At 34.6% G+C, this 12500-nt stretch overlaps 2 protein-coding genes across 9 annotated transcripts in view; one reads left to right on the top strand and one right to left on the bottom strand.

Annotated features, from left to right (window-relative positions):
- ccdc177 (coiled-coil domain containing 177) overlaps positions 1 to 1242 on the top strand; it is a 12162-nt gene extending 10920 nt beyond the window's left edge. For 2 of the 6 annotated variants that reach the window (XM_087291127.1, XM_087291130.1), the window contains exons 3-5: positions 1 to 180; positions 363 to 405; positions 1034 to 1242. The exon at positions 1 to 180 is cut by the window's left edge and continues 53 nt beyond it. In XM_087291127.1, the coding sequence (XP_087147253.1) occupies positions 1 to 2 (2 nt within the window). In that variant the 3' untranslated portion in view covers positions 3 to 180; positions 363 to 405; positions 1034 to 1242. Of the gene's footprint in view, positions 722 to 1033 lie in introns of those variants that run through there. The other 4 variants (XM_087291131.1, XM_087291129.1, XM_087291126.1 and 1 more) reach the window with 2 other exon arrangements.
- The window catches only part of plekhd1 (pleckstrin homology and coiled-coil domain containing D1), a 44211-nt gene continuing 32467 nt past the window's right edge, over positions 757 to 12500 (bottom strand). For all 3 annotated transcript variants that reach the window (XM_087291152.1, XM_087291151.1, XM_087291150.1), the window contains 3 exons: positions 9598 to 9742; positions 3182 to 3325; positions 757 to 1202 (listed from right to left, as the gene is read on the bottom strand). In XM_087291152.1, coding sequence (XP_087147278.1) covers positions 1045 to 1202; positions 3182 to 3325; positions 9598 to 9742 — 447 coding nt within the window. In that variant the 3' untranslated portion in view covers positions 757 to 1044. The remainder of the gene's footprint in view (positions 1203 to 3181; positions 3326 to 9597; positions 9743 to 12500) is intronic.

Here is a 12500-nt window from a genome sequence, read left to right as displayed (position 1 = left end):
AACCCTCAAGAGACTGCAAAAGACATTTCACTTTGATCATGGATCCTCATTCTCTATCTCTCTGGCAGTGACTCAGCAAGGCATGATGAAATTGGGAGGTTTAATAAAGTCTGCAGCCATTTTAATTCCAGCACATCCAGATGGCACCACATTCGTGACCCTGGACTACAAAACCAGTCTGTATGCAATCTAAATTTGCCATAATTATGTTGCTAGCACACATTGTTATTCTTTAGGTGAACAATTAACCCATGCCAGTTATTCCACTGGAAAAAAAAAAAAAGTTTGTTTTGGTAATCTTTAATCAAAGTCTGACCTAATGATTTGATGGCTTAATTGACACAGCATTTTTCCCCCCATAGACTTCCATTCAAGCTTTTAGGACTCTTGACAGCTTAATTACAGGTAAATACATTACACATGCCGATTTGTTCAAATTATAATATCTGCCATGACATGAAGATGATTGTAGCTTCCTTATTTCACCTGTAAAAAAGGAAAATCTTATCAAATTGCTCTATTTTTGTCTTAGCACCACTCTTTTATTACTGTAATGGAAAGCTAGTGTTTCCATGTAGGCGGCAGATGCTTCATTGCTTCCACAAAAGATTAGTCATTTATAAAAGGGGGATATGCAGGGTTATACTTGCTTGACAAACAACAGAAACAACTCTTTTGAACGTTTGTATTTAAAAGTAAATAATAAATCCTGAACATTTTATTGCTTGTGTTGTACTGAAATTATTCACAGGAGGGTTAATAATTCTGTATCAACTTTAATCACAGTTCACTTTAGATTTACCTACATTTTTTTGAAAGCTGCTGTACAGGAAGTCTTGTTTTATAAGTTAAGTTTCATTAAAAGCAAATAAATGACATTCTATATTTAATGATACTACAGTGTTACACATTTACAGAAAAAAGGAGACAGAATCCATTAGTAATCAACAGAAGACTGCATTTGTAGATTGCGCTTATTGAATCATCAATGCTACACTTTCAACTTAACTTCGTCTTCTGGTCCTTCTCTCAGTCAGGTTATGGCTAGTCTTCAGGCTGAAGGGTCTTCTGGCGGGTCATGATCTTGTAGGCTTTCTGTCTCAAGCAGCTGTCTGAAGTCAGACGACGAGCCGTTTCTCTCAGCTCTTCAAGGCTGGTTGAGGAAGCTCCACGAGAGGAGGCAAATGACTGAGAGTGTTTCACTGCGCATAGGAAAAAACAGGGCAGAGCATCATTATATACGTCCTCATTTGTAAGTCGCTTTGGATAAAAGCGTCTGCTAAATGACTAAATCTAAATGTAAATGTAAATGAAAAATGTAAATGTAACCTTTAAAAATAGAACAGCTGTGGTATATACATACTATATATATATATATATATATATATATATATATATATATATATATATATATATATATGTATATATATATATATATATATATATATATATATATATATATATATATATATACAGTTGATGTCAGAATTATTAGCCCCCTTTAGATTTTTTTTTTTTTTATATTTCCCAAATGATTTTTAACAGAGCAATGAAATTTTCACAGTATGTCTGATAATATTTTTTCTTCTGGAGAAAGTCTCATTTGTTTTATTTCGGCAAGAATAAAATCAGTTTTTAATTTTTTTAAACACCCTTTTTGGGACTAAATTATTAGCCCCTTTAAGCTAATTTTAGTTTTTTCCGACAGTCTACAGAACAAACCATTGATATAGAATAACTTGCCTAATTACCCTAACCTGCCTAGTTAACCTCATTAACCTAGTGAAGCCTTTAAATGTCACTTTAAGCTGTACAGAAGTGTCTTGAAAAAATATCTAGTCAAATATTATTTACTGTCATCATGGCAAATATAAAATAAATCAGTTATTAGAAATGAGTTATTAAAACTATTATGCTTAGAAATGTGCTGAAACAATCTTCCATCCATTAAACAGAAATTGGGTAAAAAAAAAATAAACAGGGGCGCTAATAATTTTGACTTCAACTGTATATATATATATATATAAGTATAAAGTGTAAGTTAGAAATATTACCCCCCTGAATTATTAGCCCCCGTTTATTTATTTTTTTCCACAATTTCTGTTTAACGTAAAACAATTTTTTTCAACACATTTCCAAACATAAAAATTTTAATATGATGACAGTAAATAAAATTTGCCTAGATATTTTGCAAAACACTGTTAAACATAATTTGGGAAATATTTAAAAAAGGGGAAAAATTTAAAAGGGAGGCTAATCATTTTGACACTGTCTGTGTACTTATATAATTTTTTTTTTTTAATTTTTAAAAAGTTTTTCCAAATGATGTTTAACAGGGCAAGGAAATTTTCACAGCATGTCTGATAATATTTTTCTCTTCTGGAGAAAGTCTTATTTGTTTTATTTCGGCAAGAATAAAAGCAGTTATTAATTTTTTAAATACCATTTTAAGGTCAATATCATTAGCCTCTTTAAGGATTTTTTTTCCCCGATAGTCTACAGAACAAACCATTATTACACAATAACTTGCCTAATTACCCTAACCTGTGTAATTAACCTAATTAACCTAGTTAAGCCTTTAAATGTCACTTTAAGCTGTATAGAACTTTCACATAAAATGTATTTACTGTCATCATGGCAAAGATAAAAAAATCAATTATTAGAAATGAGTTATTAAAACTATTGTAATTAGAAATTTGCTGAAAAAAAATCTGTTAAACAGAAATTGGAGGAAAAATAAGCATGGGCTTGAATAATTCAAGGGGGATAATAATTATGACTTCAATTATGTGCATATATATATATATATATATATATATATATATATATATATATATATATATATATATATATATATATATAATCATCCACCATAATTTTCTGGCTCAGAAGTATTGGTTCAGGCACCGCTTTGGCACTGGTATCGTTTTAAAAGTATCGATTTGGCACCAGTTTCAAAATAACCCCAAACGATACCCAACCCTACTCTTTAGAAGCTTTTTTAGAGTGTATTTACTCAAGTCTTACTGAAGTTCTGTCAATAAATGATGGACTTTAAAAAATCAGCTTTATAGGACGTTACCTCGAACATCACTTTTCAAAGATATAATTTGATTGTGATTGTGCATATAGAATGTGTAAATGTATAATTTAATTGTGTGTTCATCCATGTAAGACTTACACCAATGATGTCTGGAGGCTCGTCTCTGGACACGACAGCTTTTGATCCGTCGAGCAGCAGCTTTATGCAGATACACTGCATTCTTCATTATAGATGGCAACTTGGCCTCAATCTCGGCAGCACAGATACATTCCTCAAAGAACTCTGAGAGAACAAGACCCAAAAATCAGTTCATACAGAGTTGACTAAAGCCATTTCATTTTGATCTAGATTTTTTAAAATAATAAAATAATTTATTAAATAAAATCAAACTATGGATATGAAGAGAAAAAAAAAACGCTTTTTATCCAGTTTAAGTTATGCAAAACATTATATGTCATGTAAAGACGATATATTTTGTAGTCTGGGTGTTTGTGACTCTGGTTTGTTGTGAGATTAATTCTCAAATCTGAATATATATATACACACACACACACACACACACACACACACATACACACATATATATATATATATATATATATATATATATATATATATATATATATATATATATATATATATATATATATATATATATATATATATATATATATAGCCCCCCCCCCCCCCCATTTCAGTTTAATGGAGAGATGATTTTTTTCACATTTCTAAACATAATATTTTTAATAACTCATATCTAATAACTGATTTATTTTATCTTCGCCATGACGAGAGTAAATAATATTTGACTAGATATTCTTCAAGACACTTCTATACAGCTTAAAGTGACATTTGAAGCTTAACTAGGTTATTTAGGGTAACTAGGCAGGTTAGGGTAATTAGGTAATAATTTTAAACCTTAAAATAGTGTTTAAAAAAATAAAAACTGCTTTTATTCTAGCCTAAATAAAACAAACAAGACTTTCTTTAGAAGAAAAAATAAATAAACAAGTGTGTCTCTGTAGAGTATGCAAGCTACGGGACATACTGTACTATTTACTCAATTCACACCCTTTACTTACTTATTAAAACCCTTTTACTGAATCTTCTCTACATGAGGGTTGGTCTTGTGCATCCCCCATGTTTATAGCTTGTTTACACTTTTTACATGGATTTGCTATTCTAATCAAGTTCACGTTTAATGTGCAAGGTATTGTGGGCAATAGTAGCAATTAGAATACGGACAGTTCAACACGTCAGTGGAAGAAAGTCGTTTATAAAGCTTTAAAACAACATCAGGGAGAGTAAATGATGAGTTTTTGGGGTGAACTATCAATTTAAAACCATTCCTGGTGGTTTAAAAAATTTATTAAACTCACAGCTGAAGTCAGAATTATTCGCCCCCCTGTTTATTTTTTTCCCCAATTTCTGTTTAACGGAGAGAAGATTTTTTCAACACATTTCTAATCATAATAGTTTTAATAACTCATCTCTAATAACTGATTTATTTTATTTTTGTATGATGACAGTAAATAATATTTGACTAGATATTTTTCAAGACACTTCTATACAGCTTAAAGTGACATTTAAAGGCTTAACTAGGTTAATTAGGTTACTAGGCAGGTTAGGGTAATTAGGCAAGTTATTGTATATCGATTTGTTCTGTAGACTATTGAAAACACACATAGCTTAAAGGGGCTAATAATTTTGAGCTTAAATGGTGTTTAATAAATTAAAACTGCTTTAATTCTAGCCAAAATAAAACTAATAAGACATTCTCCAAAAGAAAAAAATATTATCAGAAATACTGTGAAAATGTCCTTGCTCTGTTAAACATCATTTGGAAAAAAGAAAAAAATAAAATTCAAAGGGGGGCTAATAATTCTAACGTCAGCTGTATACATTCATTATATAAACTTATAAAACTATTAAAGTAGATTAAACTTTTAACACTGCCTCTACATATATACCGATCAAGTCAATCTCACAAAAAACGTTGATTGTTGAAACAAATTGAATATCTGATTTGTAAAAAAAAAAAAAAAAAAAAAAAATAGGTAACACTTTACAATAAGGTTCATTAGTTAATGCATTTACTAACATGAACTAATCCTGAACAACACATGTACAGCATTTATTAATCATAATTGAACATTTACTAATGCATTATTAACATCCACGTTCATGCTTGTTAACATTAGTTAATGCACCATGAGTTAACATGAACTAACAATGAACAACTGTATTTTCATTAACTGACGCCTGTTTCACATCGCAAGCGTCAGCAGCGCGTGAGCAGAGCGTGAGCAGCGCGTATGTTGAGCAGAAGCAGCACGCAGGCGTTTGCCTTTCACACAAGCTGCGTCTGCAGCGTGCAGCTCTTCGGCAGCTGCTGCAGAGATCAACCTATCTCTGTCTATTCTATCTAGTTACCCATGTCTCTCTATATACAAATACACTTTTTAAACTTTTCATCTGCAGCAAGGCAAATTTTATAGATCAAATAGTACTGTATGCTTCTCAAGCTCTATAGTAGTGTCTACAGTCAGAAGACTGTGATATATTGTCATTTGTTTTTTGATTGTCAGGTTGCTGTAGGCCTAGTTATAATAATATTTATACAATATAGTTATAATGATATTTATACATGATCAAACTAGTGTTGCTTTCTCCGCTTCAATGATGTCCAGCGGCAGAATAACAGCTCGTTAATTCCTGCTCGTGCAGAGGATGAGACGGACAAAATTTATTAATGCATGCCATTCTTTTACTTATTTTCGTGTTGTCAGGGTAACAATGCAAACAGCTCCCGGAAGGAATAACTCAAGTGAACATAAAACAAAGCCGATTAAAACTTTCTTGCTATGCTTGAGCTGCAAACAGGCCCGTGCAGAGACCGTCAAAAGGGCATGTGCAGGATCATTTTTTTGAAGAGCGGGGGGGTGGGGGGTGATGGGGGTTGTTGTTGTCGCGCGCGTACTGAAGAGCAGTGTTGTCGCGCGCGTTCTGATGAGCTGTGTTGTCGCGCGCGTACTGTAAAGTGGGGGAGGGGGGGTTGAACACGCGTACTCAAGAGCAGTGTTGTCCTGCGCCTACTGAAGGGCGGGACGGAGGGTGTGTCGCGTCGCGGGGGCACTTTTGATCATTTTGGAAGGGCACTTTGTATCCAAGACTAAAAAGGGCATGTGCACTGCACAGGTTGAGCCCTATGTGTGCACGTGTCTGTCGCACTACACTACCCACAATACACTTCGCTATGGACTACAACTCCCGTAAATATTCTATTTCCCCTCTCCTGAAACACTAGCGTGCAACTTAAGCAAAACTGATATTACAATTGTTTTACATTTGGTTTTGAAGTTCGGGCATGAATAAATGTTTGTTGCCGTTTTTAATCGTTTAAGTTCATTTGATTGACTATATATAAATCATTTGACATTAATAACTCATTTATTGGGTAAAACTGCTACTTTTTACTGTCATTCAATGTGTTTTGGTCATTATCAATGCACTGTCACTTTAGTTGAGCGTGAACAGCGTGGCAAAAATAAACCCAGCGCCGAAACTATCGATGCGCTGTTGCTGCGTGCGGTATGAAAGCTCTAAACTGTTAACATGGACGCCGAAAACAGCCGTAACATTAACTAGCATGAACAAATACAGTAGTCAGGCCCGGCCCTAACCAATCTGGCATGCTAGGCAAGATTTCAGGTCGCGCCCCGTCATCACATCGCAGTAAATTCCACTGCTAGTGTAAAGTCACAAGAAACTAAACAGCTTTTTAATCGACTACTACAAGCTGGGAAAACGTCAGATATGCCAATGCAATTAACGTTATTGCTGAATAGATCTAATATTTACACATTTGCTTGAGGAAGGAGTGATGGGGGTAGTTACATCTCCGCCCTTCCATAACATTAGCTGACGTAAAAACTAACAGATAGCACTATGGCTATTTATTGATTTGGTCAACGTTGGGATGTAAAAAATATGGGACAACAAATAGCGTCAAATGATAGAATACATAGCAAACATTAGAAAATATTGACAATAAAATAAAAGGTTTAGCCTATTAAAATCAATGGACTATACAGAAATTAAATAAAGCTATAAAATCTACTTCACTTTTAATTGCATTTGCATATTGATTAAAGTTACTAGTTTTTTAGTGAAGAGCAGCAAATGAATCTCTCATTGTGTTTTGTTTGATAGCAGAGGTGTTAATGTAAAAATGCACAGATCTATAATGAAGCATTCGACTACTTTAGTAACTGTTTGTGCTTGTTTAAGGGAAAATTAGTTGTGCCTAAAATAAAACACGCATGATGGCTTAAAAAAAAAAAAAAAAAAAAAAAAACGAAAAAAATAAGCACTTTTCCGACGGTCCCTTACAGAGAGCTCCACTCAGCGCGAGCTCAAACAGAGCAGTGCTCGTAATGTCGAGCAAAAATAGAAAAAGACAGCTGTGAAACGTAACCAGCTTTGTCTTTTTGTAGGAAACACACTTTAGATCTTTTTCGGGTAAGAGGTTTTTGAGTTATTGCCATCTATCCAGGGGCGGACTGGCCATCTAGCAATTCTGGCAAATGCCAGAAGGGCCAGACCAATTTTTAAAATGTGGGCCGGTCAGTTATTTTTTTTATATGTATTGTTTTTAAGTGCAGACAGCTTTTATCTCTTGCTAGATGTGATATTATGATGATGATGAAAATAATAATAATAAAAAATGTTAAGCATTTGGCCCAATCGGCAATTGCCACTTAGTTTCAAGATGGGCGACCCAATCCGAGGTTAATCAAAATCTGGCAAGAATGCATATTATTTCACCAATTGTACACCAAAGTAAATAGTGAATGTGCGTGTCCGTGGGTGGGGCTATATCGGTGTGATAATTTGTGTCGGTGTGGTTATTTGTGTGGCAGTGACAGGGCTGAATTTTCGTCCCAGTCCGCTCCTGCATCTGTCTCTAAATGTGTCAGGAATTTCGAAAACAAAACCAACCTAACCGCTCTCATTTCTGGCGTCCCCCTGGATGTACAGCGCCCTTAGCATTTGCCTATACCAGGGGTCGGCAACCCAAAATGTTGAAAGAGCCATATTGGACCAAAAAAAACAAAAAACAAATATGTCTGGAGCCACAAAAAAATGTAAAGCCTTATATAAGCCTTATAATAAAGGATACACATGCTGTATGTATCTATATTAGCTATATTAGCCTACTATCAAAATGACTAAGCTGGCTACAAATACATAATGAGCCTTCATGATTAAATAGCCACTAAAATCAGGTGGTTGGTGTTTATTTTGTTGTCATTAAAACACTTCAGCACAGACTCTTGTCTTTTAGTGTTATTAATTTGATCATTTCTTCTTGCGGCCCATCAGAGTTCACATACCTGCATAAAAGCGCATTGAATATCGGTCACATCACAGGCGATTGAGTATGCTGGCACTGAATTAATGTCCTTGGTTTGCTGATCGGTGATGTTACCTACTATTTTAATAGCCCTTTCCTTCACTGTCTTAGTGGAGAAAGGTATATCTTTATTTTTTTGTATTATCTTGGTTTTGTTTTTAAAGTTTGCAAATAGGTGTTCTAATATGTCATACCATCTTTGAACGGTTTTCCATGCTTTATTATCTCCTGGTTTGTTTACAACAGCCACCTGCCTGGCATCCCGCCCTGCTGATAGAAACGTGTGTCGCAGGCTATGACGCAAATCTTCGTTGACAGAAATGTTGAAATTAAATATTAATTCTACACACTTTGACAGCATTTGAAAACGTTAAAAATGTTTGTCCTCCTATAGAAATCATATTAAAACAAAAAATATATTAACCTCCCCCATCTTTTTGCATTTTCAAACATTTTTGAAAAAGCTCCAGGGAGCCACAAGGGCGGCGCTAAAGAGCCGCATGTGGCTCTAGAGCCGCAAGTTGCTGACCCCTGGCCTATACTGCCTATGCCACGGGCCGGCCCTGACAGTAGTAAATGTATTGTTTATTGTTTGTTCCCGTTAGTAAATGCATTAATTAACATTAACTAATAAACCTTATTGTAAAATGTGACCAAAAAATAAAATAAATAAATATGAACAGAACATCTATTCCAGCATGTTGTTATAAATAGATGACCACAGAGTACAACATTAACCAGAATATCACCTGGAATCTTCCAAATAACTATGTACTAACTAGCAAAGTGAAATAAACTTCATATTTACATTGAAGCAGTCAACTTTTCATTCATAAATGTGCATAAATGTAATTGGGAAACCTACAATTTCGAATTTTTCTAACTATCGATAATTCTTACATGTTGTCCTGAATCTGCATAAAAAAAGTATTATCTCTACAAAAAAAACAGGAATACATTTTTGTCTAGTTTCCCAATCTTCGACCTGCATATTGTAAATAATGTTCTGTATTTTATCTATTTCAGTATGTTCATAGTTGTTGCGAGCTGTTTTCTAGTTTGGCGTCGCAAATAAAAAATAATAGTAATAATAATAAACTCAATATTATTTAAAGCTTGGCTGGTGTAATGTACTCACTGCGCAGTTGGCTGACGTCTCCTTTCATTCGTTCATTCCTCTCGCGGCTGCGTTCTATTGTATTTAGACCCTGCTCTAGATCTTGAAGAGCCTCCTCAGCCAGTTTCAGCCTACGCTCCAGTTCCACGCGAGACTCCATCTCTGCCTGATACACACAAACAACATACAATGCGCAGAAGAAGGAGACAGTCCAGTCATGGGTGTTTATAGAACTTCAATACTTTTGTCTATCACTGAGACATTATATAAGATCATCCAGAGATGGAGAAGAGGTAATCTGGTAATGTATGGAGCTAATAATATGCCAAAACAATCTATATTTGAATTGTGGTCATTTGAATTCTCGACAGTTGTAATTTTATACACCTGAATTTGTATATGCCGGTAAAAAAAATTTAATTTGAATTTCCTGATTTGAATTTGAATTTCATAACTGGGATTTTGAACCAGTGGCGGAGCCAGAGGGGTGTCCCCTGACATCTGATTGGCCACCCCAGGTGCCACCCCAACATTTTATTTGCTGCTGGCAGTTCCTGAAGCTGATTGGCATCTCATTTGTCTAAAGACGTTACTGATTTTTGCCGGCATGCCCGGCAACGCACAAGCAGTGTTGCCAGATTGGGCGGTTTTGATTTAGATTGTTTTTGCATTTCGGCGGGTTTTGGATAGTTTTTGGGCTGTAATCAGTCAACTATATCTGTTTACACTCCGCTCAAGCTATCTTTAAATCAAAGACGAGCCGAAAATAAGATCATTGTTTCAAGACGAATAATAATACATCATAACATAATACTTGAAATATGTTTTATAGTTTAGCATAAGGTTTGTTTGCTTAGGAACCTTTATTATCCGCTCTGTAAGTTAATGAGGCACCGACGACATGAGTTAACTTAATGAGAAAGAGAACAGTTCGCTCTTTAGACAGTTAACGCTATACTTAATCTATGCTAGTATTACATGCACATTCCATGTATGCAAGTTATTATGTTTAATTTACAATGCTCAAATATTTTGCTAATATGGGAAAGTGATGTTAGGCTAGCTGTTTGTGAGTTACATTTATTTGAAATGGATTAGCCACCTCATATACTTTGATTTTATGATGCTGATTTAGATGTGCAGGTATGATAATGGATATTTTTAATTAGGATATATGTGTTTCTAACTGGATCAGATGTAACCAGACTGTACTATTTTTGCACAGGGACAATTAAACATGAAAAGAAAGGGTGAAATACCAGACTTCTTAATAAAGAAGCACAAACAGGAGGCAGATCAGGTTCAAACATACCCTAGCCTTTGCACTGGATCCCACAGCAGCTCCATACCTGAGACTAGTGAGAGTCAGAGTGGTCAGACTTCAGGTCCACCAGCAGGTCAGAGCATATACTGGGCATTTACATGTTTCATATTTTGAATTATATGTTGCTAATGAAAATAGATTTTAGTTTTCTAAACACTTTTGTGTGTGTGTGTGTGTGTGTGTGTGTGTGTGTGTGTGTGTGTGTGTGTGTGTGTGTGTGTGTGTGTGTGTGTGCGTGCGTGTGTGTGTGTACGTGGACCCCCTAAAATAGTAGTGTCCACCCCCTGGCCACCCCATGTAAAAAATTCTAGCTCCGCCACTGTATTGAACATCTGAAATGGAAGACAACTGAAATATTCAAGGCTGATTATCAGCATTGAAATGCTGCCTCGTTTAAATATCATCTATTCACATCTTAGATGTCATAATAAGCCTTACATTTATATTTATTTTAATGATCAGATTTTTCCATATAATTAAAAATATTGCATTATTTTTGGCTGAAATAAATAAAAACAAAAAAGTCCAATGGGTGGCGTCAAATCTCCATCTTTGTCACTGAGCTGTTCATTCAGATTCGTTCGAATCGGCTCATTTGTAAATGAATTACGTGACTCACTATGAATGACTCGCTCACAGACTTCTTGTTAACCTCGCTTGTTAAGTGTTTAAAAAATGGTAACAACATAAGAGGTGTTAACAAGTCTATATTGTTGTAAACAGTGTACAGGGAAAGCCACTTGATGAGTTTTCAACATGTTTGTTTTACGTGACTTAAAACCGAAAGCAGCCTTCCCCACACTGAAAGCTAAAATATATGAGTTTAATTTTAAATTAGGCTATGTGTAAATAATAATGATAATAAAAAAACATTTATTTTTTACCTATTTCCAGACCACCCCAAACTCCAAGCCTCATAATTTGCACCCTGTAATTTGTTTATAACTGGTGGCCAACCCTGTTCCTGGAGAGCCACCTTCCTGCAGATTTCAGTTGCAACCCATATCAAACACACCTGAATCAATAATTAGGACCTGAACACCACGTGATAATTACAGGCAGGTGTGTTTGATATGGGTTGCAACTGAAATCTGCAGGAAGGTGGCTCTCCAGGAACAGGGTTGGCCACCTCTGGTCTATAACTATGAATCAAGCAGAGGTGATCGTCTACTCTTCCCTGTTAAACACCCTGACCTACTTTCTGTTGAATCTGAATTTCACCATCTGAAATTCTGGTTTTGAACTTAAGGATAGTGAATTTGATGTTCTAAATTTCTTCAACTTGAAAATTTTAAACTATTTTTACAAAGTGGATATCTGCAGACTACTCTCGAACACACAAAAAAGTTTGAAAATACGCCTATATAAAATTCAGCTGTGAAAAAATCAGTTTTTCAGCTCAGCTCAAATTTCAGATGTTCAATATTAAAGTTATGAAATTCAAATTCAAATTAAGAAATTCAAATTCAAAACAATTTTTACCGGCATATACAAATTTGCAAATTTATTAAATTATTATTATTATTGTTCAATTATTATTATTATTATAATTATTATTATTCAAATGAACACAATTCAAATTCAGATTGTTTTGGCATTG

The sequence above is a fragment of the Danio rerio genome, chromosome 17, assembly GCF_052040795.2.
Source record: "Danio rerio strain M-AB ecotype USA chromosome 17, GRCz13ab, whole genome shotgun sequence".
NCBI classification, from domain to species: Eukaryota; Metazoa; Chordata; class Actinopteri; order Cypriniformes; family Danionidae; genus Danio; species Danio rerio.
Note: the sequence above shows the minus strand (reverse complement) of the source record. Positions and strands in the feature narration are given on the sequence as shown.